General features: G+C 41.1%; 1 protein-coding gene across 1 annotated transcript in view; it reads right to left on the reverse strand.

Annotated features, from left to right (window-relative positions):
- Spag17 (sperm associated antigen 17) overlaps positions 1-24,558 on the reverse strand; it is a 216,288-nt gene that overhangs the window by 39,289 nt on the left and 152,441 nt on the right. The window contains exons 29-38 of the mRNA XM_048442183.3: positions 19,408-19,610; positions 12,926-13,070; positions 10,898-11,052; positions 9,496-9,684; positions 7,383-7,528; positions 7,141-7,271; positions 5,307-5,434; positions 2,564-2,746; positions 1,327-1,440; positions 403-448 (exon numbers count right to left, since the gene is read on the reverse strand). Of these exons, the coding sequence (XP_048298140.3) occupies positions 403-448; positions 1,327-1,440; positions 2,564-2,746; positions 5,307-5,434; positions 7,141-7,271; positions 7,383-7,528; positions 9,496-9,684; positions 10,898-11,052; positions 12,926-13,070; positions 19,408-19,610 (1,440 nt within the window). The remainder of the gene's footprint in view (positions 1-402; positions 449-1,326; positions 1,441-2,563; positions 2,747-5,306; positions 5,435-7,140; positions 7,272-7,382; positions 7,529-9,495; positions 9,685-10,897; positions 11,053-12,925; positions 13,071-19,407; positions 19,611-24,558) is intronic.

Raw genomic sequence — 24,558 nt, forward strand, 5'->3', positions numbered from 1 at the left:
CTCCTTTGAGAGCAGCTGTTTGTCTTACAACATACAGTGGAGAAGAGTTGAAGGTGTGGCCAATGTCTGTGCAGTTGTTTGGAAGCTATGTGCGTGGACATGGGGGCATTGGTCAGCTGACTCCTGGCTATTAGCTATTTTCTATGGGGTTGAGGTAAAAAAGAAGGTGAAATATCAGTGTTTTTTTAATTAACAAAGGAGAGTTAAAGGTGAATTAAGGAGGGAATCACTGTTTTCAGGGAAAAACGAAACATAAATCACTGTAAGGGAACACAGTAAGTGCAGGAACGGAGTGATTTCCGTGAGGACTGGCTGTGGTGAACAGAATGGCAGACAGGCTTATGTCAGGACTCCTTTTGAACTCTGTTGATAGATTGCAGAAAAATATGAAATTCCAGTTACCTTCAGTCACATGACTTTTTGTAGTTTCCTCCATTTTAGGGAAAGACTGAAATAAAGATCAGAATTGATATTAATTATATTACACATGGAAATACTTCGTTTAGAAGAATTTTTTGTGCTCAGTTTGATTTATTCTGGAAAAATCGATAAAGTGAATTTGCTTTTTTAAAATATACTATTATACAATTTATTTAAATATTTTTGTTTCTCTGTTATTTAATAAATTTCTAAGAATGGAAATCATTTGTCATTATGGAAATTACTTTTTCTTTCACATTCATGAAGTTATTCAGTATTTCAATAAATAGTTTCTTAAAGTGAAATCAATAGCATATATTCATAGTAAAATAATAATAACATATACTTATAAGTATCTTTTATTTCAGGATCTCAGGATTATCTGTAAGTAAAGGAAGAGCCAAAGAAAGATATGTTTGGAAACTTCAATAAATCCATAATTCAATTGGCACGGAATAAGCTATGATGAGGATGAAGTGAATGCTTCCGAGCCTCGGTAGGACCCTCATGTGGCTGTTCCACGTGCACTCTGTCTGACGGCCCTGACAGTGACGTGGCTGTTCCACGTGCACTCTGTCTGACGGCCCTGACGGTGACGTGGCTGTTCCACGTGCTCTCTGTCCTGGATACCCTGACGGTGACATGGCTGTTCCACGTGCACTCTGTCCTGGAGACCCTGAAGGTGACGTGGCTGTTCCACGTGCACTCTGTCTGGGAGGCCCTGAAGGTGACGTGGCTGTTCCACGTGCACTCTGTCCTGGAGACCCTGAAGGTGACGTGGCTGTTCCACGTGCACTCTGTCTGGGAGGCCCTGACGGTGACGTGGCTGTTCCACATGCATTCTGTTTGGAAGGCCCTGACAGGAAGGCAGCAGCAGGAACACTGGTCTGTGGGACATTCACTCACCATAACCAGCTTGAGGAGGTCTGCAGCATTGCCTCTTTCTTCCTCCGTCCTGGAATCCTTGACTGTCATTTCCTGTAGCTCGTCTTCCTTCTTTAGAATATGGTTTATATAATCCTAGATCAGGACAGTCAAACAAATGGATAAAAGTCAAGAACTAGGTAAAGAAAGAGACCAACATGATCCATGTCAACTTGGAACATTACAAGTGTTTTTTATTTTTTATTTTATTTTGTTTTATTTTGATTTTTCAAGACAGGGTTTCTCAGAGTAGCCATGGTTATCCTGGAACTCGCACTGTAGACCAAGCTGGCTTCAAACTTACAGAGATCCACTTGCCTTTGCCTCCCAAGTGCTGGGATTAATGGTGTGCACCACCTCTACCCAACTTGGAACATTCCAACAGGATTAAGGGGATAAGTTTACACATCTCTGCAAACAGTTAACTGGTCAAGCATGGGGAAGCCTTTTTCTCAGTAGGTTAATAGTAATAAGTGAAGTCTTTCTCTGCCCACAAGTAAAGCTTTAAAGCCTGTGGAGAGACCTGCACAGAGCCCTGCTTCTAACATTGAGCTTCAACATCCTTCACTAAAGTGAATACCCTGAGGTAGATGAATCCTGGGTCTCCCAGGATTGTCTCTATGACTCTGTCCATGGACTGAAGTCACTTACTCCATGCCTTTGCTCCTAAATGAAATACATTCCCTTCCCATGAATATTTGATCAGCATCCATCAATACTGAGTCTCTTCTCAAACTAGGTTGTGAGCATATAGCCATAAAAAGCAAATAGCGTCCATGCTGAGGGAGTTAAACCTGGAAAGATGCTAGCGATGCGATGCCACAACCAGTCGTATCTTTATAAAGTCTTAGACTACTACTCTTTTCATTTGCAAACAAGTACTCCATTAATATGTGGTTCTGCATTTTCTCCAGAGAGCATTAGTTTTCCACGGAGTCAGAAAGAAAGAAGACTATACAGAAACTGTACATAAAACATTTGTTTTTTTAATTATAGCAACACCCGTTGGACCCTTTAATTATACCTACAACTTAATATAGAAATCATTAAACATCCTCTACCTTTTAACCTTCTGTACTGGGTAGCTGACTGACATTCCAATGTTATTCTAAATATTGGTAAAACTAGATGTTTTCCGGCTCTTCAGGAAATGGACAGGAGTGATTGACTTTGTTCCTGATCCTTTGGGGGAGGGCTCGCGTCACCCCGATCCTGTTACCTTAAGGGAAATCTGCAGCCCCATCTTCACCTCATTCTTTATGACCTCATGCTGGAAGAACTGGCGCATCTGTAGCACCTTGGGGCCTCTGAGTATCGGGGCTGGAGCATTTGTCAGCTGCTTAGACCCAATACAGAGGCCTTTCCAAATCTGAGTGCCGAAGGGAGGTCCGGGAGTCTTTTTCTGTCAACAAAACAAAGTGCAAGATTCACCAAAGAAGTCAGAATAGCGCGGTGATGGATTTTTTTTTTTTTTTAAACCAAGTACTCTTTTGTGGATACTAGATCAGGAGTGGAGATTTGGTCACCCATACCCAAAACCAAATGACAAAAGGAACGGTAAATTAGGAAAGATATTCATCATTCAGTATGGGTACGCTGAGAAGCACAGGAACTAGCATCTCATGCACCATTTTCAAGGAGCTAGCAAGAGCTTTGGAGTGACAGAAGGGAGGGACAAAAGAAGGTGAGCAATGAGTATGCATGCATCCTCAGGCCGTCTTGATCCAAGTATGGTCTGGTTGATCATCAGCTCAGGATCAGAGCTGTCTAGACGATTAGAAGGTCACTGCTGCCAGAGGTAGGCTGGGGTCGGAAGGCAGAGGCAGACAGATCTCTGTGAGCTCAAGTCTACCCTGGGCTACACTAGACTGATTGAGTCTCAAAGAGAAACAGGGCCAGGCCGTGTGGGCTCACACCTTTAATCCCAGCACTAAGGAGGTGGAGACAGAAATGGATATGGCTCAGCAGAGAGAGGGAAATAAGGTGGGAGGAGATAAGAGCTCAATGCAGTTTGAGGATGCAGGCTGAGCCGTGCATTCTGAGGCAGCAGTCTGAGCAAGTAAGACTTAGGATGCTGTCAGAGGAAGCAGTCTGAGGATGGGATCTCCCTTTTGATCTGAGGATTTGGTTAGAGGTAAAAGGTCTCTCTGGTGTCTGTTTGCACTGCTTCTCTGATTTCTCAGCTTTCATCTCCTAATACCTGACTCTGGATTTTTACTAAGAACAGTTAGAATTCATACAACAATCCAAGTTTAAAGTATCAAGGAAACAGATGCAAAATGGAGGCAGAGATGCTGAACTTAAAAAAAAGTAAAATGAAATTTGTGCCCTGGCGATGCTGAAGCATGCATGGGAAGCCCATAAATACTGGTTCTGTTGAACTTGTCCACATTGTATATCATACCACCAACTTTTAGTTGTCCAGCGAACATCTGAAGGACCAAGTAGAGTCAGTCCTTTCAGCAGAAGTTGAAGCTATTACAGTACTACCTGTGAGGGATGAGACGGTGCTGGAAAAATCCTCATCCTCATGGATCTGAGCAAAATTTTATCTTTACATGTGCCGTTAACAATCTCAAATGGTGCCGTTGGGCATCCTTTCAGGAGGACTGTGTGATTCTGCACATGGTAAATCAGCAACAATCTAATTCATATTACATGGATGATGCTTTGTTTGGCATGCTCAGGTCGCCAAAGACATTTGGAGTTAGCAGTCTTTAACTTCCTAGCACTGTATGAATTTATATTCTGAGAGCAAAATCATTCCATGGGTCTGGGCCAACTTTGGGCCGACTTTAGATGAAATCTACCTCCAAAATCTTTGAGGACTTCTTTGGGAAGAAATGTGTGCCTAAGACTGAGCTCAAATCTCTGCCATCCTGGCAACTGGCCTTCAGGACTGGTGCACTTTGCTGCTTTGGTGTTTCGTTTTAAAAAAGAGTGGCCAGTGACAACCATCCAGTGGCTTTCAGTTTGTAGCATAAGAGTTTCAGATGAAGAGAATAATCCCCATAAATCCAGAAAGGGGTATATTTATCACATCATCCTGTAGTACCTGCAGCTTTTTTGGCATTCTCAACTTTCAGAGAAGAATACTGTGGTCCAGTATAACCTGTTCCAAGATTTGGGACAGAACATTGTGACCACATTCATCTCATCAACTCTATTAGAGCCACCAAATTAAAACTAAGAAGTAGATAGCCTTTGCTCACCATCTCTGCTCTTGCTACAGCAGAATTTACTGGAAGATACTGAAAGTAAAAATTCAGTACGTTACCCTCCTCACTTAAGAGCAATATGCTCTATGTTCACGTTTTGGTGTCTTTGCAGTTTCATAACAGAACACCAGATGATGTGCTGGACATGTTACATACGGTGGTTGTGGAACAAAATGACAACCTTACAAGATGCAGGATTTGGTGATGCCTTGGCAAAATGTTATTTCATTCTTTTGAAACTTTAGGGTGGAGTTGAACTATTCTGACATGATCATAAACACAGTATTTATTTGCTAACGTTGCAGTTGCAAAATACATGCAAAATTCTTTATCCCATCTCTCCTTTTTTTCCATTTATGTATCTTTAATATACAAAGAAAAGTTACAGGAAGAGTGAAAGGCACCAAATTTTGTTTAAAATTACCAGCTAAGAAATGACGGGGAAAGTGGTATGGTATCAGGAAGTCCATGATAGGTGAAATGTAACAGGTTATTCAAGAGGAGTGTTTTAATATCATAGGAATATGCCCAGGCTTACAATGCAGAATAAAAAATAAAACAGAAATTAGTTAGCCAGGCCTAGGCCTCTAAAAGTCTATTGCTACATCTACAAATTATTAAAATCTCCAAATACAAAACTTCTTGAACTTGTTCATTATCTCACAGGAGGATGGAAATAAATAAAGCTATAGAAGCAGACCTGAGCCCAAATAGAAATGTAAATACAGTGACTTTGCAGTATACCTCAACTGAAGGGAATGTTTCCCATGACCTCGACTGGAGATTTGGAGGAACGATGGTGTCTAACTCCTTCTTCATTAACCATGGTGATGCTTCGTGAAAAGGGCGAAGCACCGTGATGCTCAAGGCGCCTGGATTAAAGACAATTACCAGAGGTTATTTCTCTGCCAAAATGATTCTGACAAATTCAACAGGCATTAACCAAGTTCAACAAGTACTTTCGAACTGCTTTATACACAAAATCCTTAGTCAGATACAATGATTATGCTTTAGGGTGTTACTTTCTAAGATGAGACCCTGAGTAGCCAACACCTGAAAAATGGACTTTAGTCAAACAAAAGCACTCGTTAGTATCTTTCTGTCCCTCAACAATTATATTTGTTGAGGCAGATCTGCCAACAAGCTGCCTTGGCTCCATCTTCTTCTGCCTTCTCCAGAGATGCAATATTTAGTCATGTAACTCAGAGGTATCCCATCCTGTACTGATCAACAGCTAGCTTTTCTAGCAGGCTGTACTCTGGAGTGAACCTACCCTGGCAGCCAGTGAGGTTCACTAGTGAGACTCACCCATGATCAAAACTTCTGTGACTTCCTCTTGCTCAAACAGTAAAGTGGGGTCTTCTCTGCTTACTTCTGCCTCACCTTGAAGCATGTCCTCCTTCTGCGTTGTTCTCTTCCTACCCATCTTCAATTCAGTAGAATTCTTCATGTTTTCTTCTCCAAGAAATCACACCCCTTCCACACCTGAATGCACTAACAAGCTCTTGTGTCTCAAGTATCTCCAGAGAAACTTTGTAGACAACCCCAGGTTTCTCTGTTCCAAACTCTCAGTGAAAAATATTTCTATTCTTCATGGATCTTATACAAGATTGTAATTACACAGTTATTCATGTGGCTATATAATTAACACCCATTTCTCTCATCAAATTATAAGTTTTAAGGAAATAGGTTCTATCTTTGTTTTACCTCATTATGTACTCAAAATCTAAGATGGAATTGGCACAGGATATGCTGATAAGTCGATGTTACTTAAATGATTAAAAATACATTGAGGAGAGTTCTTGTTGTCTCATAGCTTTTGTTTGTTTTAGTTGACAAGTCAGAATCTTGCTATGTAGTGCAGGCTAACCTCAAGCTTACAGTGGTCTCCTAGTTCAGGGGTTAATGTATCACCATGCCCACCAACCTTACATAGTTTTTACATGTCCTGCATAGCCAGGCACAACCTTTCATTTTTCACATTCACAAAAACAAGGCATATAACATGTGCATGTATGCTGATAAGCTAAAAGATACTAGCACAGACATACAATCATACTCTTAAGTAGACTCAAAATATATACCATCAAACAAATGATTAAAGAAGCCCAGAAACCTCACCATATAATCAGCATACCAAAGTATGTGCCTTTAATCTCATGCGATGATTTCTTTGAAATTGATAAAATAATATCATTTCGCAATAAATATGCTCTATAACATATAGGCATCTGATTAATATTCTAGCTGATGTATAAAATGTGTTTTCTTATTGTATTCAGTTTGACCAAAACATCACCTTAAAATGATAATAAAAACGAACCTTTAAGAGATCTCATATTGTTTCTAATCAGGATGGAATGAACTCATAAGCTGCTTATGGCAGCAAGAGGCACTCATTCTTGGCTTACACAAGTTGAGTCTCAGACACAGTTTGAGATGAATATCAGTTTCTGGAGCTATGTAAGTAAGGTGACATGGCCAGGTGGAGGAGCAAAATGAGCAAAGGGGACTGCACAGCCAGAGGACGAGAGTCCCTGGAGGACGCGGGAAGCAGCAGGCGGCGTGGGGTCTCTACCTGGCTGTTCCTGGACAGGTTCCTGGAGAACCACAGTCGTGGATTCTCCGTAGGCCAAGGATAAGTATTCTTCTATGTCACTGTCTCGGAGGAGTTCCACACCGGATCCGTCAGCGTAGATCACAAAGAACCTGGTGGAAGGAAAAAGAGGAACATTCGAGACACTCAGGAAAGTTGCTTCTTGAATTGGGGGTGGAGAATGGATGGAGAATGAGATGCTAACGCTGCTGGTGTCATTTTACCTGGGAACGTGTTCCCCGTAGATTTGCATGTGATTCTTTGCAAGGTGAACTGATGATAAGCTTTCATAGCCCTCAGTTTGTACACTGAAGTCCGCTTCTAATTTCTTTTTTGGTAACTTTGTTGATACAGAGCCGTCAGCCATGACCTACGAAACAGGAGAAGCTGAAGGGACAAATACCAAAGTGCCCACATTACCACTGATCCAAGGTGCACAAACATGCGCTCTTTTGGATTATCAGAAAATTGAGCATATTTAATTACATGGTATTGATATTATGTATGAATTTCATTAATAAAGGAGGAAACTCCCTAGCAGTACGGTACCGCTGTACTCATAAACCACACACAGGCAGTGAAAACAAACTGAAACACATTTAGAAGAAAGATTGAGGATTGAGAGGGGAGTAAAATCTTGTCCTCTGGGGATTAGGGATAGAGAAACTGAACATGAAGGAAAGAACATTCGAGCGATTGATGATTCGAAATACGGAGAGAACCTTTGCATAGCGAAAGCTGAGATTCAAGTGAGGAACTGTAGTTCCTCGGTAGAGCATACAGGGAGATAAGTTTAGGATAAACATGAGAGGCAGCATTCTAGTTACTAGAGCTGTATATATCTGGCATGCATCTCTTCAGAAAGGGGCACGGCACAGGCTGCCCGCTGTAGGTGAGGCGGCCCTAAAGGGGTATCAGAAACATGCTTGGCAAGGAACAATCCAGACATTTCAGTCTGGAGGGGCTGTGGCTTTATGTTTCCATGGCTAGTCATTGCTTATTGAAATTTATCAGTCCATGCCCACGCTGTGAAGAGTCTCAATTACTTAGCAAAGAAAAATATAAACTGAACCAGGACTTGTCTGCATATCAAAACAACGCTAGGGAGTCTGTGGTTTGAGTCCAATCTAAAACCTAACCTCACACCCACCAGTCAATGGAGGAAATTCCACTGTCGGGTAAGGATTGGGGGAAAAAAGATAAATACCTAGAGAAGGGGGTGGCAATGCTTTTTGGCGAAGGGCCAGAAGTAAATACTTCAGGAGCTGCACACCATAATTCTCTCTTGCAAATGCATAGCCCTTAAACTGCTGAACAAAAGCGGACAGAGAACACACAAAAGAACATCCCTGTCTTACGGTAATAGTTTTGGTGGCACCACTGAAACCTGCATTGTTTGTATCTTTATACAGCATGAAATATATTCTTTTGACTTTTTGAACATTTTAAATGAAAGACAAAATATCTGAGGTCCTAATCTATATAAAACAGGGGGGCCAAATTTGCCAAGTCCTGGACAGAGAGAGATAAGGGCAGCATCATGGGGTAGAAAAGAGAGCAGCTCCATAGCACAGCATGAGCCCTGTCCAGACCCTTTCTACCCATCAGCAGCCCTGCGAGACGCTTCTCACCATAGGCTGCCCTAGTCCCATGGAATTGTAGGATGCTTGCGTTTGCTCTCACCCTAATCCTTATATCCTTGTATGTGGTTGCATTATTTTTTTTCCTGTACTTCTCAATTTTTTGATGAGTTTTAATATTTCTTTTGCCCACATTATGAAGATTGTTCTTCCCCACAAAAGTATAGGATCAAAGAAAAAATATTAACGTTCATGTTTGGTTGGCAGAGGGCAAGCAAACGACCCTGGTGCAGCAAATGTAAAAATTGATAAGGAATTTGTCTAGTACAATACAAGTTGGGGTAGTTTGAAAAAAAATTGCCCCCACAGGCTCACTGGGAAGTGGTGTTATTTGAAAGGATTAGGATGTATGCGGTCTTGTTGGAGTAGGTGTGGCCTTAATGAAGGAAGTGTGCCACTGGAGGTGGGCTTTGAGGTTCCAGAAGCGCAAGCCGGGGCTCAGTGACTCATCCTCTCTTCCTGTTCCCTGCAGATCCCGATGTAGAGCCTCCAGCTCCCTCTCCAGCGTCACTTCTGCCTGTGTGCTACCTTGCTTCCTGCTGCGATAATAGTGGACTAACCTTCTGAACCATAAGCCAGCCCCTATTATATGTTTTCCTCTATAAGAGTTGCCATGGCCATGGTATCTCTTCACAGCTATAAAGCCCTAACTATGACAGAAGTCCAGCTCTCTCTCCACACGGACCCTGTACCTTACCTGAAAGGTGTTCCCCTCAGGATCCAGGACCTCACAGATCACCTCTGAGGTATGCTTCATGATGTACCTGCTGGCTCTCAGCTGCTCACGCTTTTGGAAGGGGTGGTAGATGTTACTGCTCAGTTCGTGGCAGTATGTAGCTGAACAGTCTCTGTCGATATAAAGGCAGCCTGTGTTTGGGGGTAACACCTAGAAGAAGGAAGAAAAAAAGACATTAAGTCTTCTTGTGCAATTTCAGGGATTTGAAAGACGTTTCCAGGACAAAAACATTACTTAAGAAATGACGTAATGTTTCAGAAGGACTGCCCCCAGGAGTCTGACAGTTCTGGGTGGAAGGGAATTCAGGCTACCAACACTTCCCATTGTCCTTTAGCCAAGGCAACCTTTGGTGTCATCTTCAAGAGGCACAACTACCTGACTCCTGACTTCTGAAAAAGAAATCGAGTCTACCAAAGTCTTTATCAGGAACTCACTGGTCATCTTGTGAAAACCCACACTAGAGTGTCCATTCAAAGAACACAGACTTCAGCTGTAACTGCCAAAGAGGCTTTTTAAACCAGAAGAATGAAGTGTGTCAAGTCTGCTCTTAAAATGATGCTTCTGCCTTGGGAGGCATTGCCATGACATCCACACTTACATTTTTTCCACCTCTCACTTTCAGCGCTTACTTTGCCCCATATCCATCTCCACTGGGTGAAGAGAGGAAACATAATGGCCAGGGAGATGGAAGGGACACACCAGTTCAGCCACTGTCACAGTGATGACCGTGTGTCCATCACATTCTGGCTTTAAGTTCTCAGCTCCTTGTAACATGGTGTGTGATGTCTTAGCTCATGTCCCTTCTCTAACACGCAGAAAAGAGGGGAAATCTCTCAAAGACTAAAGGCACTGTATGCTGACACCAGCACCTTCTGTGTAATAGGAAGATCAGGGAGACTGGAGAGGGGAGTGTTGCAATTTTCTTTCTTTGCTTTTGAAGGACAAAGCGTTGCTTCATCTGGGTAAACTGTCCTCCCAGGACCAAACATACTGCCCGTTGCTTCACTTCTGCTGGGGTTCTAGGGTTGGACTGGAGTCAAGAGCTGGCAGGAGATGGAGAGAGGCAAGTAGATGTACATCAGGTCATTGGAGTGATTCTGGCCCCACAGTGTGCAGCGCCGGGGTCTATTTAGCCTAACCTTGACTCAACACTACTAACTTTCTGCAACAAGCTGGACAATGTATTCTAGAATGGGTTGAAGAGATGCAAAAGCTAAAGTGTGAGAAGTGTGTTCTAAGATCAGGAGAGACACAAAAACAACAGTGGGTGTCACGGAAGAAATTCCCATTGTCCCAGCAAAGCATGTTCTGTGAGCAATGGGACATTTACATGGGTCAGTCCTCATGTCCCAACTCGACCTACCTGATATGATCCCTGTGGCTTTGCAATAATAGACGTTCCATCTCCAAAGGTGGCACAGCAGCTACTGTCCTCGCAGTTGGTGATAACAGTGGCATAGTGTGAGCTCTCTATCCGCATACACTTCACCTGCCTGGTGACAGTCCCTGGACCTTCGGCTACAAGTAAAGAACAGGGTAAGAAAATTGGGTAGGGTGCATACAGTAGGTGATCAGCCTAGGGCTGTCTCCTGACTATGTGGATTCCTCATGGACAAAAGCCTAACTGCTGTCCACAGGAGTGTGGCCTGCCATCCTTGTCAACTCAGAATAGTTCTAGAATCCCTTCATATATGATTTAGCACACAGTCCTACTAAGTATGTGGGTAGTATTCTTTTTGAGAAGTAGAAACATTTAATTTTGCAAGTTAAAAATTGAAATTCATAAAATATATTTACCAATGAAAATTGACACTTGTTCCTATTTTGTCATGTTGCTTCAAATATATACGTACTGAAACTGGATCTCTAGACCAGGCTGGCCTCAAACTCAGAGATCTGCCAACCTCTGCCTTCAGAGTGCTGGGATTAAAGGTGTGTACCACTACACCTGACTCCAAGTTTTTCTTTAGTTTCTTTTCACAAGTTGGAAACATAGCTGGGTGAGTTTTACCCTCACGTCTTTACTCTCTATATTCCATTTTTAAAAATCTGTTCATCTCCTTGAATAGAGGATTTAGCTCCATTCTATTTCCTGGTGCTCCATTTCTCCTCAAAATCTGCATTTTGTAATTTACCCTGATCAGTTTTCTCCTCTTCATTATATATCTCAACCACATGACAGAGTCTGTACTAGGCTGTTTTGAGATATACTCTGACAATGGAATTAATCCAAAACTCTTCACTTTAACCTCAGGCAGAATTTTTGGACAAGAGCAAAAGGCAGCCTCTTTCTTTGCCAAAATATCACAAGAAGGATCTCCAGGCAAAATATTAAAATTCTTCTTCTTTGAAACCCCTTGAGTGAGCTCCTGACAGTTCAAATAATTCTTAGCACCACTGTCTTCCATGCTTCTACTAGTATGGCCCATTATACAATACTTAAAGCATTGCACTGTTTTATTAACCCAAAGTACCAAAGTCCATATTACTCCAAACAAAACCATGATCAGGACTATCACAGCAATACCTCACTCCTGGTACCAACTTCTGTCTTAGTTAAGGTTTCTACTGCTGTGAAGAGACACCATGACCACAACAACTCTTAGAAACGAAAACATTTAATGGTGTGGCTCGCTTTTCTGAGGCTCAATTCATTATCATCATGGCGGGGAGCATGGTGGCATGCAGACAGACATGGTGCTGGCTACACCTTGATCAGAAGGCAATAGGAAATGACCTGAAACACTAGGAGGTATCTTGAGCAAAAGAGACCTCAAAACCTGTTTCAACAGTGACACACTTCCTCCAACAAGGCCATACCTACTTCAACAAAGCCACACCCCCTAATAGTGCCACTCTCTTTTGGGGGCCATTTTCTTTCAAACCATCACAGGTAAGTAAGCATATATTAGAATATTAATACTGTATACCTTAAATACATTCTAAGGAAAATCACACTGGCATTAAAGAGAAAGAGCTTAAGAATAACTTGTATTTGTAAACACTCCTTAAATTTAGGCTAGGCTTAGTGGCACCCTCCCACTAACATATATAACATTTGAAAACTGATAAGTATAGGTTTTAAGAGTTCTCAACTCAGATATCATGTGTGTGAAATAGTTTGCTTAACTGTTGCACAATATACAAATAGTCCAAAATATGTTGCATGTGATGAAAAGGTACAATTTCTATAATTAAATAAATACATCAAAATAAACATCATGACCACTACCATCGTCATCACAATGGGAACCAAAAGACCCTCTATGCATGAGTATTCCCTGGTTGTCTCACATATTTTTATGAATGTTTTTGATCATGAGCCTTCTACTTATGTCATGCTGAAGGGTTGTACAATTCTCTTGTAACTGTCTTGAAAAATACAACTCACTTGTTTCTTCACCATCTGGAGGAATAATATGATCTTCATAAACTTGATAAAAGGTTGTGATTCTGGTACCATCAGCATGATCCACGATCCGGGTTCCATCCTTCTTCTCAACAATGATCACCTTGTCTTCTCGAGTAGTCATGACCTGAATGTGAGAAGCACAGCATAACCACTGGGCTAGATGGTTAGATACAGCAAGCTTATTTCCATGCTTAGTGAATGTGAAGGTTTTGTTATCTACTTGATCTACTACTTTAATTGATTCCTGAGATAGATAGGACTCCCATTGTACAGATGAGGAAATTTAGGCTTACAGAAGTAAAGAAAAAAATGCCAAAGTCACTCAAGAATTGAGTGACAGGGAACATTTCAATATATAAAAGATAAAAATCAAGACTGGGTCTAATAAATTCAATGCAATGCCCATCAAAATCCCAGCAGAATTCTTCAAAGACCTCGAAAGAACGGTACTCAACTTCATATGGAAAAGCAAAAAACCCAGGATAGCCAAAACAATCCTGTACAATAAAAGAACTTCTGGAGGTATTACAATCCCTGCCTTCAAACTCCACTAGAGAGCTACAGTACTGAAAACAGCTTGGTATTGGCATAAAAACAGACAGGAGGAACAATGGAACAGAATCAAAGACCTGGATATCAATCCACAATCTTCGAACACCTGCTTTTTGACAAAGAAGCAAAAAATATCAAATGGAAGAAAGAAAGTATATTTAACAAGTGGTGCTGGCATAACTGGATATCAACATTTAGAAGAATGAAAATAGACCCATATCTATCACCATGCACAAAACTCAAGTTCAAATGGATCAAAGACCTCAACATAAAGCCAGCCACACTGAACCTTATAGAAGAGAAAGTGGGAAGTACACTTGAATGCATTGGCACAGGAGACCATTTCCTAAATTTAACTCCAGGAGCACAGACACTGAGAGAAACAATTAGTAAATGAGACCTCCTGAAACTGTAAAGCTTCTGTAAAGCAAATGATATGGTCAACAAGACAAAACAGCAACCTACAGAATGGGAAAAGATCTTTACTAACCCCACATCAGAGAGAGGTCTGATCTCCAAAATATACCAAGACCTCAAGAAATTGGACACCAAAAGAACACATAATCTAATAAAAAATGGAGTACAGACCTAAACAGAGAACTCTTAACAGAGGAATCTAAAATGGCTGAAAGACACTTAAGGAAATGTTCAACATCCTTAGTCATCAGAGAAATGCAAATCAAAACAACTTTTGAGATTCCATCTTACACCTGTAAGAATGGCCAAGATCAAAAACACTGATGACAACTTATGCTGGAGAGGATGTGGGGCAAAAGAAACACTTTTGCATTGCTGGTGGGAATGCAAGCTGATACAATCCCTTTGGACGTCAGTGTGTTGATTTCTTAGAAAATTAGGAAACAGCCTTCTGCAAGACCCAGTAATACCACTTTTGGGTATATATCCAAAGGATGCTCAATTGTGCCATAAGGATACATGCTCAACTATGTTCACAGTAGCTTTGTTTGTCATAGCCAGAACCTGGAAGCAACCTAAATGCCCCTTGACCAAAGAATGGATAAGGAAAATGTGGTACATTTACACAATGGAGTACTACACAGCAGAAAAAATAACGACATCTTGAATTTTGCAGAAAAATGGATGGAGGTAGAAAATATTATTTTGAGTGATGTAACCAAAATACAGAAAGACAATTATCACATGTACCCATTCATAGGTGGTTTTTAAACATAAAGCAAAGAAAGCCAGCCTACAAACCACAATCTCAGAGAACTTAGACAACAATGAGGAAACTAAGAGAAACTAACATAGATCTAATCTACATGGGAAGTAGAAAGTAGAAAAAGACAAGATCACCTGAGTAAATTGGGAGCATGGGGACCTTGGGGGAGGGTTGAAGGGGGAAGGGAGTGGCAGGGAGGGGAGCAGAGAAAAGTGCAGAGCTCAATAAATATCAATAAAGTAATTAATAAAAAATACTGGGTCAATAGAGGTCAGTCTGGGATACAGTTCATAGCACCTGTTTCTTTGGAAACTGTTGAGATGAGATAAATGTGGCACATGTAGGCTGCCCTTGTGTTGTGAAACCCCTGATGTGCAGGACCACCCTAGATAGAGTGAACTGCAAATTGACTATCAATTAGCATAATATTAGAGACTGTGGAGGAGAGGTTGCAGTTCCTTCTAGCCAAGGTGGCCCACGTCTACAAACACTCCTTTGTTTGCCATGGTGACCCACATTTTCGTAGACTTTTGTTTGCCTACCATGCATGCTTGAAAGGTTCAGGATGCTAAGCACATGGGTTGCTACTAATCTCCTAGTTTATGAGAATGACATACGAATTGTACTGTGCTTCCTGTCCTGAATCTTTCCTTAAAGCTGAGAAGATCTAATAATCATAGGTAAAAGACTATTCTGCTCCATTAGTTTGAACACAGGTTTGAGTGAAGTGTTTTCTTATATGAAAATGGAGAGGGTCTGGGCAGAGTACTAGTAACTTTCTCTTCTCTGTGAACACATATATGGCAAGAAGCAACTTAAGGGAGGAAGCTTATTTGGTTTCATGTTTGCCACAAAACAGTCTATCGTAGCAGGGCAGCCACAACATTGGGAGCATGAGCTGATATGCTGTATCTGGAGCAGGAAGTAGGAAAGATGAGTGATAATGCATATCAGAATGGCTTACTCCTCTTTCCTCTGCATAAACCAGTCTGGAAATCAAATCCAACTCATGTTTAAGGTGTGTCTTTTCTCACCTTCAAGTGATACCTAGAGAGGTTATGTCTTAGGGGACTTTAAATCTACTCTAGTTAGCCATGAAAATTAACCATCACAGAAGAGAAATGGCTGAATGAATGACCATAGATAGAAAGACAACAGTTCAACATTCCATTACCTGTCAGGTTTATTTCAGCTCATTTTTAAAAGAATTTACGAAGTGTTGAGTGCAGGGTGTGCACTATGATGGGTGCTATGGTGAACTGGCATAGATTTCCTTACTCTATAGAGTTGGGGACACTGGTAGGATGACATTTCAGGGCTGCTGGGTTTTGTGATGGGTGCTCTGCTTGGTTCAGTTCTCTGCCTAAGGTAATGGTACTGAACTTGAGCCTGGTATGTAAGAGAAGAGTTGTGGTTTGATCAAACCACATGGAGAGACATAGAGCAATGGGCAGATGATGGGAGTCTGGGAGGCTACAAACTAAGTGGATTGAAAATACCACTGAGAGATTTTTAGACACATAGATTGGAGTAGGAATCATGAAATGGCCAACGAATCCTGGCAATTCCTTCAGTCTGAAAGAACAATAAGAAATTTGTAGACTGTAGCCAAACAATAACCAGACGTTATGAGCTGATTGTGTCTCTCCATATTGAAATGCTAAAATTCCAGCCTCCAAGGTGGAACCATTAGGAATTGGGACTTTTGGGAAATGACATGCTCACGAGGTTAGAGTCCTCTTGAATTAGATTAGTGACCTTATAAAAAAAATGGCACCCTAGAAAATATTCTCTTTCCATTGTGTGAGGCTACAATGGAACCACAGTCTGAAACCGAGAATTATGTGCTCAGGCCATGGAGGTTATTCACTTTCATTTGAAATGCCTAGCCTTCAGAGCTTCCAAAGATAGATTTCTGCTGTATCTAAGCTTCCCAGGCTCCGGCATTTTATTATAGCAACCTGAATTGGACTAAAACACTGGTAAAGTTCTCAAGCTCTGTGCACGTGTCATGAATGGTGTGATGGAAGCTGTGTTATGTGGTTCAGAACTCCCTTCATGAGAAGACTCCCGACATGGGGAGTGCAGGCAGCAAACTGATACCAGATCTTGGCTCATTCAACACTTGCTTCTCCAGAAGACAGGTTCTTTGTCTTAGACTCATCCTGCTTATGGGTAGCTGTTTCCAGGGACCAAATGGGACAGCGTTCCATGAGTCTAGTCACTCCTCCCAGACTTGAGACATCAGGATAAGTAGTACTTGCCTATGAGGTCATTGCTAGGTTGACTACTACTTTGCTGAGTCTATGCTACAGTTCAACTCTTTCCTCCCACTTCTTTGAAGACATTGTATCACTAAGAAATATTATACACCCCAAATATTATACATAGCCAAAAGATTATACACTGACCCTCAGTACGTGTTTGGATGTTCTAACCTGCAGATGCAGCTCTGTAGATTATATAATGCATATCTACTATGAACCAAAGAATCACTCAGTAATTAAGACCAGTCTCATTTTACAAGGTGATTTATCAGAGCCAAGAACTTTGTTGATGTTTAAACAAAGATGCAGGGCATATTGAAATTATAGCCTTGTGAATAAAGTGGCTGGTTGTTGGGTTTTTTTGTTTTATTTGTTTTTTTTGTTTTTGCTGTAGCTGACTCCCCTTCCATTACAAATTTGTGAATTATCTCCCACAGTTTAGCACTCTTTAAGCTATATGTGAAGACAGTCACACAATCAAGAAACTTGCTTCCCATTACCAGTTCTTTGCTCTTCTCTCCTATGTAAATATAGAGATCTACCTTCCTGCAATTATTTTTACAGGCATTTGGCCAGTGTTTAGTGTCCAGGCAAAAACATTCCATTTAAGATGTTCCCAAATATTCAAGGACATAGAATTACTACATGTCAAAAACTGTTAATTCATAGCTGTTTGCATAAATAGAAAAAATAAGCATTACTTGGTTTTACCTCACTTATAGATAAGAAAAGTGATGACCTAAAACTGACCTTGCATTAAAAGATTCCTAACTTTTCACCTTGCTTTCACCTAAGTTTACTGGTGAATTTAGTTCAGGAGATTTACTGTTTGTCTTACTCTCAGGAAAAATAATTTACAATCTATCCACAGCCCAGAGGAAGACTAACCTCTGCTGTCACCTATAAGCATCAAGCTTAAGTGCCTGCTAACACTGAAGCTTGCTAACATTTGGGGAAAAGTGCTAATGGACCAAGGGTCATAAACTTCCCTGGTCTGTTTATGTAGGCTGCCTGGTTACCTATGCCTGCAATGTTTTTTGGGTCTATATATCTAGGTAAGAATAAAGAGAGTCAACAGAAGCAGGAACTGGAGCAAAAAGCATCCCAGAAATTAGTAGAGATAGGAAAACAAAAAAGAGGAAAAGACTGCAGTAGAGAATTGAAATTGGAATTAGAGTTGAGACAGAGAATTAGAGCTAAGAAGTTATAGACAGGACAGATGAATGGAGTGAAGATCGAGAAGGAAAATACAATAGAGAGACATGGATAGAAAACACGTTATGAGTAGACTTCGTAACCCTCAGATTTCAGTTCCTTTTGCTTATTGAGGCATCTTTATTTTGAACCCTGAGAGAAAGCTTTAGAGGCTGGACCTTTAAGGTTCCCAATAAATATCCAATAATTAGGCACTCTCAATTTTCTAGATGTATACTGTCCTAATTATTGGGGATACAGGATTTTGATCAATGGTCTATATGTGAGAATATATTCTCTAGGTTTCTCCAGGCCTTCTGGGAACAGGTGACTTTCACATATCCTCATGGTAGGCAGACATTTTAACTTAGGAGAGAAATATATACAGAGCATTATGTTAGGTTCTTGTTATATCATTGATAATCTCAGTCAGGAATGCATAATGAGAGATACAGCTGTGTGATGAGATAACTGGAGAGCATGAGCTTTGAAGACAAACTGTTATTGTTCAAATACCGTCACCACAGATGGCGGCTGGGTGACAACTTTAATGACACTTATTTGCCACTTGCTCTTATAATAGTGGAAGAACATCCTCTGTACAGTTGCTCATTGATGATGAATGGTTTAGTTATTCAATGAGTGATTGTTTGAAGGTATAGGCCACGAACTAATCTTTATCACTCACTACAGAGGGTCAGAGAGAAGTAGAACAAGACCATACAGCCTCTCTTTTCCAGAGATCGAACAGGTATACAAATATAGTTAACATAAGGGGACATGTGACATTAATCACATTTATCTTTAAGTAGTATAAACAAATCTTGAGCTAGTGAACATTACAGTGCACTACAGAGGCAAAGACAGGAGTTCAAGTTAAAAGCCATTCTGGGTTATTCAGCAGGACTGTCTCAATAGCAAAAAGAACAACAACAACAAAAATCTATAACCAAATTCATGATCTGAACCTCACTTCAAAAGTTTGTATTTTGTTCTAACATGATTTCATATATACACACACACATACACACATGTGCACACACACACACACATGTGCACATTTTAGAAAACAGTGTGCTTGCCACGAAAATCACTACTCAGTGATTTTAGTTTGGGGACAATGGGCCCACCCTTCCATTCATCTACCCACCTACCAACTAGCAAATATTTAAAATTTAGGATTTGCCACACATTCTTCTATACATTGTTTCAGTCTCAAATGAAGCAGTTTAGACATTTTTGTGATGGACACTAGTTTGCCATACCGTTCCATTGATGGGATCTGTAGCCTGGAAGGACAAAAATGGTTTCAAGTCTTCAATTTTCTTCAGCCCTTTGGTGCCGATCCGATGTCCATCAGGTGTTGTTGTAAACCAGGTGCCAGTGTGGGATTCCATAGCAATTACTGTTTGAGCTACCTCTGGAAGAGCATCACTTTTGTGCGCCATCGGATTTTTGTGACCTTTTCCTGTGGATGTTCAAGGACAATTAGACAGAGCAATGTAATTATAACACTTTCATAAATTGTTCATTAAGTTCTTATACAGCATAAACTTATTGAGACACTGGCATAGAAAAGTCAAAGCAATAGTCATCAATTATACTACTTTTCAACAGAGAAAGTTAGGTTACAAATCAGTCTTAGCTCGGCTGTCATCACCTTCCCCCCAGGAAGACACACAAACATGCAACTCGCTGTCTGGGGAAGAAGCAATTCTGTTTGTTTCTGCACAGTTTTCACATTCCTTATTTATCCCCGAATCCAAGATTGTGTAGCCTCCATTTCACTTTTTGATGCCCTCCTTTTCTCCTGCAAATCAAATTGAGCTCTTAGTGACTTTTAGACTTTTAATCTCCTCTATCTTATCTGTTCTGAATCTTGGAACCCTCACTAGCCGGGTACATCCTTGACCTCTCATGAGCAGAAATGACTTTGTACAGTTGAATCGCTACATCAACAATCATCAGAGGCATGTTTCCATTTCAACCCTCCTCCTCAACATCCGGAGGTTAGGGGACATGTGTAGAACCATAGATATTCTCATGGGATGCTGTAATCAAGGTCTCGATTATCTATCCTGGTAGATTTTCATTTTTCTAAGAAAACTCATATATTAGACTTTCTGGCATCATCGGGCCTCAGTGATGAGATAAACACAGATTTAGAAATGCATTACAAGCAGAGAGTAAAGGATTGTTAATTCTGGGGAGAGTCTCTAGACCCCGAACACACAATGCTCACGCGTGGGGATATGAATCTCAGCTCACTGCACAGGGACTCAAATGAATGGGAGGAAGGAAAGGATTGGCGTATGGTAAGTTCAGCTTTCCTATTGCCCCAGGATTTATGTGTGACTTGTTAATACTTCTGGAACATCATTGTCAGAGAGGATCATGGTTCTAGCCTCAGAGCATGCGTAGGATCCCATCCCCCCATAAGAGAGAGTGAATATTTGGTGTCATGTTTTCTTCCCTCTCTTCCCCTGCCTTGTGCTCTCATTTTCTTGTCAACAGCAGTGGAAAACTCATGCCAACATGAGAATACAGGAAAGAGAATGGAATGGGGGAGGGGGTGATGACAGCCTGGCATGTGTGGATACCCTTAAGCAATTTATTAGTCAGGGGATAAACTTTGGTTGAGAGGAGAGACTGGGAAGGGAAGCATGGGTCCAGTAAAGTGCATCTTTATGGCATGTTACAAACCTTGGAATTTCCCAGAGAAAACATTTAAGAGGGATCGTGACATTGTCAAAAGATAAGTTGGGTGGTTTTGGCAAGAATATGGAAAGTTAGTCATAAAGAAAGTATGGGCAATAGTCAGAAAATATTAGAGAGGTGGAGATTACAGATAGCAACGGATATAAATAAATGCAATGTTGGTGTCAACTGAGATGGGAGAATCCAGGTGTGAAAGGATGAGGATGGACATGAGAGATGGAAGAACACAAAGAAAGGACCATGTGCAGAGTCTGAAGTCTCAAGTAACTATCATCCTCCTTGACTGAGCGCGCACATAGATAAGGTGAAGAAGGCTGGGCAGTGAACAGACTCACGGCAGGGGTGCAGCTCGTGCTCCATCTCCAGCAACATGGCCAGCTAGACACTAAGAATTCTACGGAAAATAACCCAAACTACCAGAAAATATTTATTATCTGGAAGTGTCTCTAAGCTAATAGCTGAATGATAGAGTCAGCACAAGCTAAGGACCAAGTAAAGGCAGGGATCAAAGGAAGTAAATCTTGGCCCTGTGAGTCCTTCTTAAACTGGGGTAGCATAGGGCTAAGAATGAAAGTCAGAGCTCATTCAAGCTGGTGCATGGGAGTTTAATATGGAACACTCCCAGAAGCTGGAGACTGCAAAGAGCTGTTCTCAGAGAAAGTGCGAATTATTTGCAGAATAAAGGCAAGTTTTCTTCTACTATCCCCCAGCATGGCCAGACAAGTTTTCAGTGTTCAGATATGGAGTTGAGCAGAGAAGGCAAAAATGTGGCCGGGTGGTGTCACACGCCTTTAATCCCAGCACTTGGGAGGCAGAGGCAGGTGGATCTCTGTGAGTTCAAGGCCAGCCTGGTCTACAAGAGCTAGTTCCAGGACAGGCTCCAAAGCTGCAGAGAAACCCTGTCTCGAAAAACCAGAAAAAAAGAAGACAAAAAATGTTTGAGCTATATCCTCATGAGCAGCGCTTCTGTGGCTCTCTTTGTGAAAATGACCACTGCTCTCAGGATAACATTCTCAGGTGACATTCTCACAGCTCCCACAATAAAAATTTAATATTGGGGGCTAAAATAGAAATATTTTCCTTCCTGAAACAAAACTATTCTCAAAGGATAGCATCTTTATTTATACCAGTCCAATGAATTTAGAGTCAAAGCAACAAGAAATAAAAATGATCATACAATAGCCAAAAGGCACTGAAGTTTAAACACTTCAGAGGAGAGTCAGAGGAAGCAACTGAATAGACAGAGACTCTGAAATGGAGACTCTAGATAAATTGGGCCAGGGAATATGAATAAAGAGAAGATAAATTACCTTCAACCCCTGAGAAGCCACTCCGGGACACAGCAATAACCTGTATTATTTTGGACAACCTTGACCCCAAACTCTAATGGAAGTTTCTTATGCCTGGTACTGGGGTTTCTCGTTAGATAGTATTGTTACCCCAAGTGACATAAACTTCATTAAAACACAGATTACATAATTTGGGGTAAATAGAAAGTGATATGATTTCTCGAGTCTTTCTCAATCATCCATGATGCTCTTGTCAACTCTCAATCCTCTCACCTCTGTATTGCCCTCCTCTGCCACTAACCAATTAGAGCACACCTCCCTGTTTCTCTCATTTCCATCTTTATTTTGCCCATTCCCTTTCCCATTCTTTTACTTTCCTGGTTTCTGTTACTCCAGGATAAATACTCCTATCTGAGGATTTGGAGTTAGGAACTCTAGAAAGGGGAGAACATGTAGTGCTTGTTTTTCTGTGTCTGGGTTATCTCACTTGATATTTTCCAGTTCCATCCATTTACCTGTACATTTCATGTAGGTAAGTCCCTATTGCTTAGGGCTCTGCATTCTTTAGGTACAGGACATGGACGATTTGAGCTGGATGTAATCCCAAAGCCTCCTTCCTGCACTCTAACTTTCTGTTACCAGAAAGCATTATGGAAGCTGCCAAGGGAGGGAAGCAGTCAATTGTCCTGTCTAGATGTAATGTCTATGAACTACAACAACGGCCAACATTGTCAGAGACATCTAAAGGCGCAATAGTGACATTCATCTCTTATACCCACAGATACGTATAGTTCTCACCCCATATTTAATAATCTTTTTCTTTAATTCTCTTCTGTAATGGCCAAGAGACCATTGCAGAAACCCACAGGAGGTCTTAACACAGCAATCAACAGATGGTGGGAAGTCCAGTCCCAATGGATACATCTGCAACGTAAGTCATGCACTCAAGGCTCAGAAAACAGTGTGGAGGAGTGTGTAAAAAGATTGTGAGAAACAGAAGACCAAAAAGTCCGTTATTGGATTTGTCTCCTACAAAGGACAGGCAAGCTCTTGATACCTCAGCCATATGCCTGTCTGAACAAGTTTTGGACAATGATGATAGCAACAGAAAGGCTAACTAGGAAGAGGGAACATAATGGGGCCCTACTCCTGGATATGGAACTACAGGCACCCAGCGACTGCTGTGAGCAGGGAAAATGGTCTTCTCCAGGGCTCAGCACTCTAACTGACTGTTCAATACCAACTGGTCAGACCTGAAATCATATGTGTACATAATCCACGCTAGATGGACTCAGCAGATTGTATATATAAACTTATACATTTCCATATATGTGTATCAACAATAATCAAAGAAATAGGTGCCATCAATTTGAGAGAGGTGTGAAGGGACAAGAGGTTGAATGGGAGGAAGGGAAGGAGAAGTGACATGATTATATTTTAATTTTAAAAATTTAATGAAAACAGAGAAGGCAGATTAGAAATAAAATAAGGGAAAATATAGTGGAAAAATGTAACAACTGAAATTTAAACAAATTAATGTGAGGGTTGTTTTGCTTTGGTTTTTCAAGGCAGGGTTTCTCTGTGTAGCCCTGTCTGTCCTGGAACTCACTCTGAAGACCACGTTGGTCTTGAAGCCCCTGCCTCCCAAGTGCTGGGATTAAAGGTGTGTGCTTGGTAAATTTTTACCTCTGTATGTATTATTTTAGGTATGAGTGCTCGGTCTGCATGCATGCCTGCAGGCCAGAAGAGGGCATCAGATCCCATTATAGATGGTTGTGAGCCACCATATGGTTGCTGGGAATTGAACTCAGAATCTCTGGAAGAGCAGTCAGTGCTCTTAACCACTGAGCTATCTCTCTAGTCCCCCTAGTGTGGGGTTTTGATAGATGATATAATATACTTTAGAAGAGAGCTCAAAGATAGACTTGAGCCAATTACTTAGACCGAAGCTGAGAGTCCCAATCCTCATTGCCCCAGAAGTAGTGAAAAAGAGGTCAAAGACCTCTAAAATGTTTTATGAGAACTACAAAAAAAAAGAGGAAAAAGAAATGGATGGAAATAATATTGATAACATAATTACTGAGATATTTTCAGCATCAGCGAGCGACACTTATCTACAGATTCAAACTGCCTGATGCATTCCCGCTTTCATGGATAAACAGAAACCCACACACAGTCAAATTGTGCCGGAAATATTACGAAACCTGGAGAATGATCCTAGGACAGGTGTTCCTTAGAGCACAGGAGCTAGTGTAACTGCCGTCCTTTAAATGAGAGTGGGGGAGGCTAATGCACATCAGTCTAGAGTCCCACCCTCAGGGAAACTGTCATTGAGAATAAGGACAGCATTATGAGATTTTCAGGGAATGTCAGTTATAGGATAATGAACTAAAATCTCTAAAAGTTAAC

This window comes from Myodes glareolus, chromosome 17 (assembly GCF_982192425.1).
Source record: "Myodes glareolus chromosome 17, mMyoGla1.1, whole genome shotgun sequence".
Lineage (NCBI taxonomy): Eukaryota > Metazoa > Chordata > Mammalia > Rodentia > Cricetidae > Myodes > Myodes glareolus.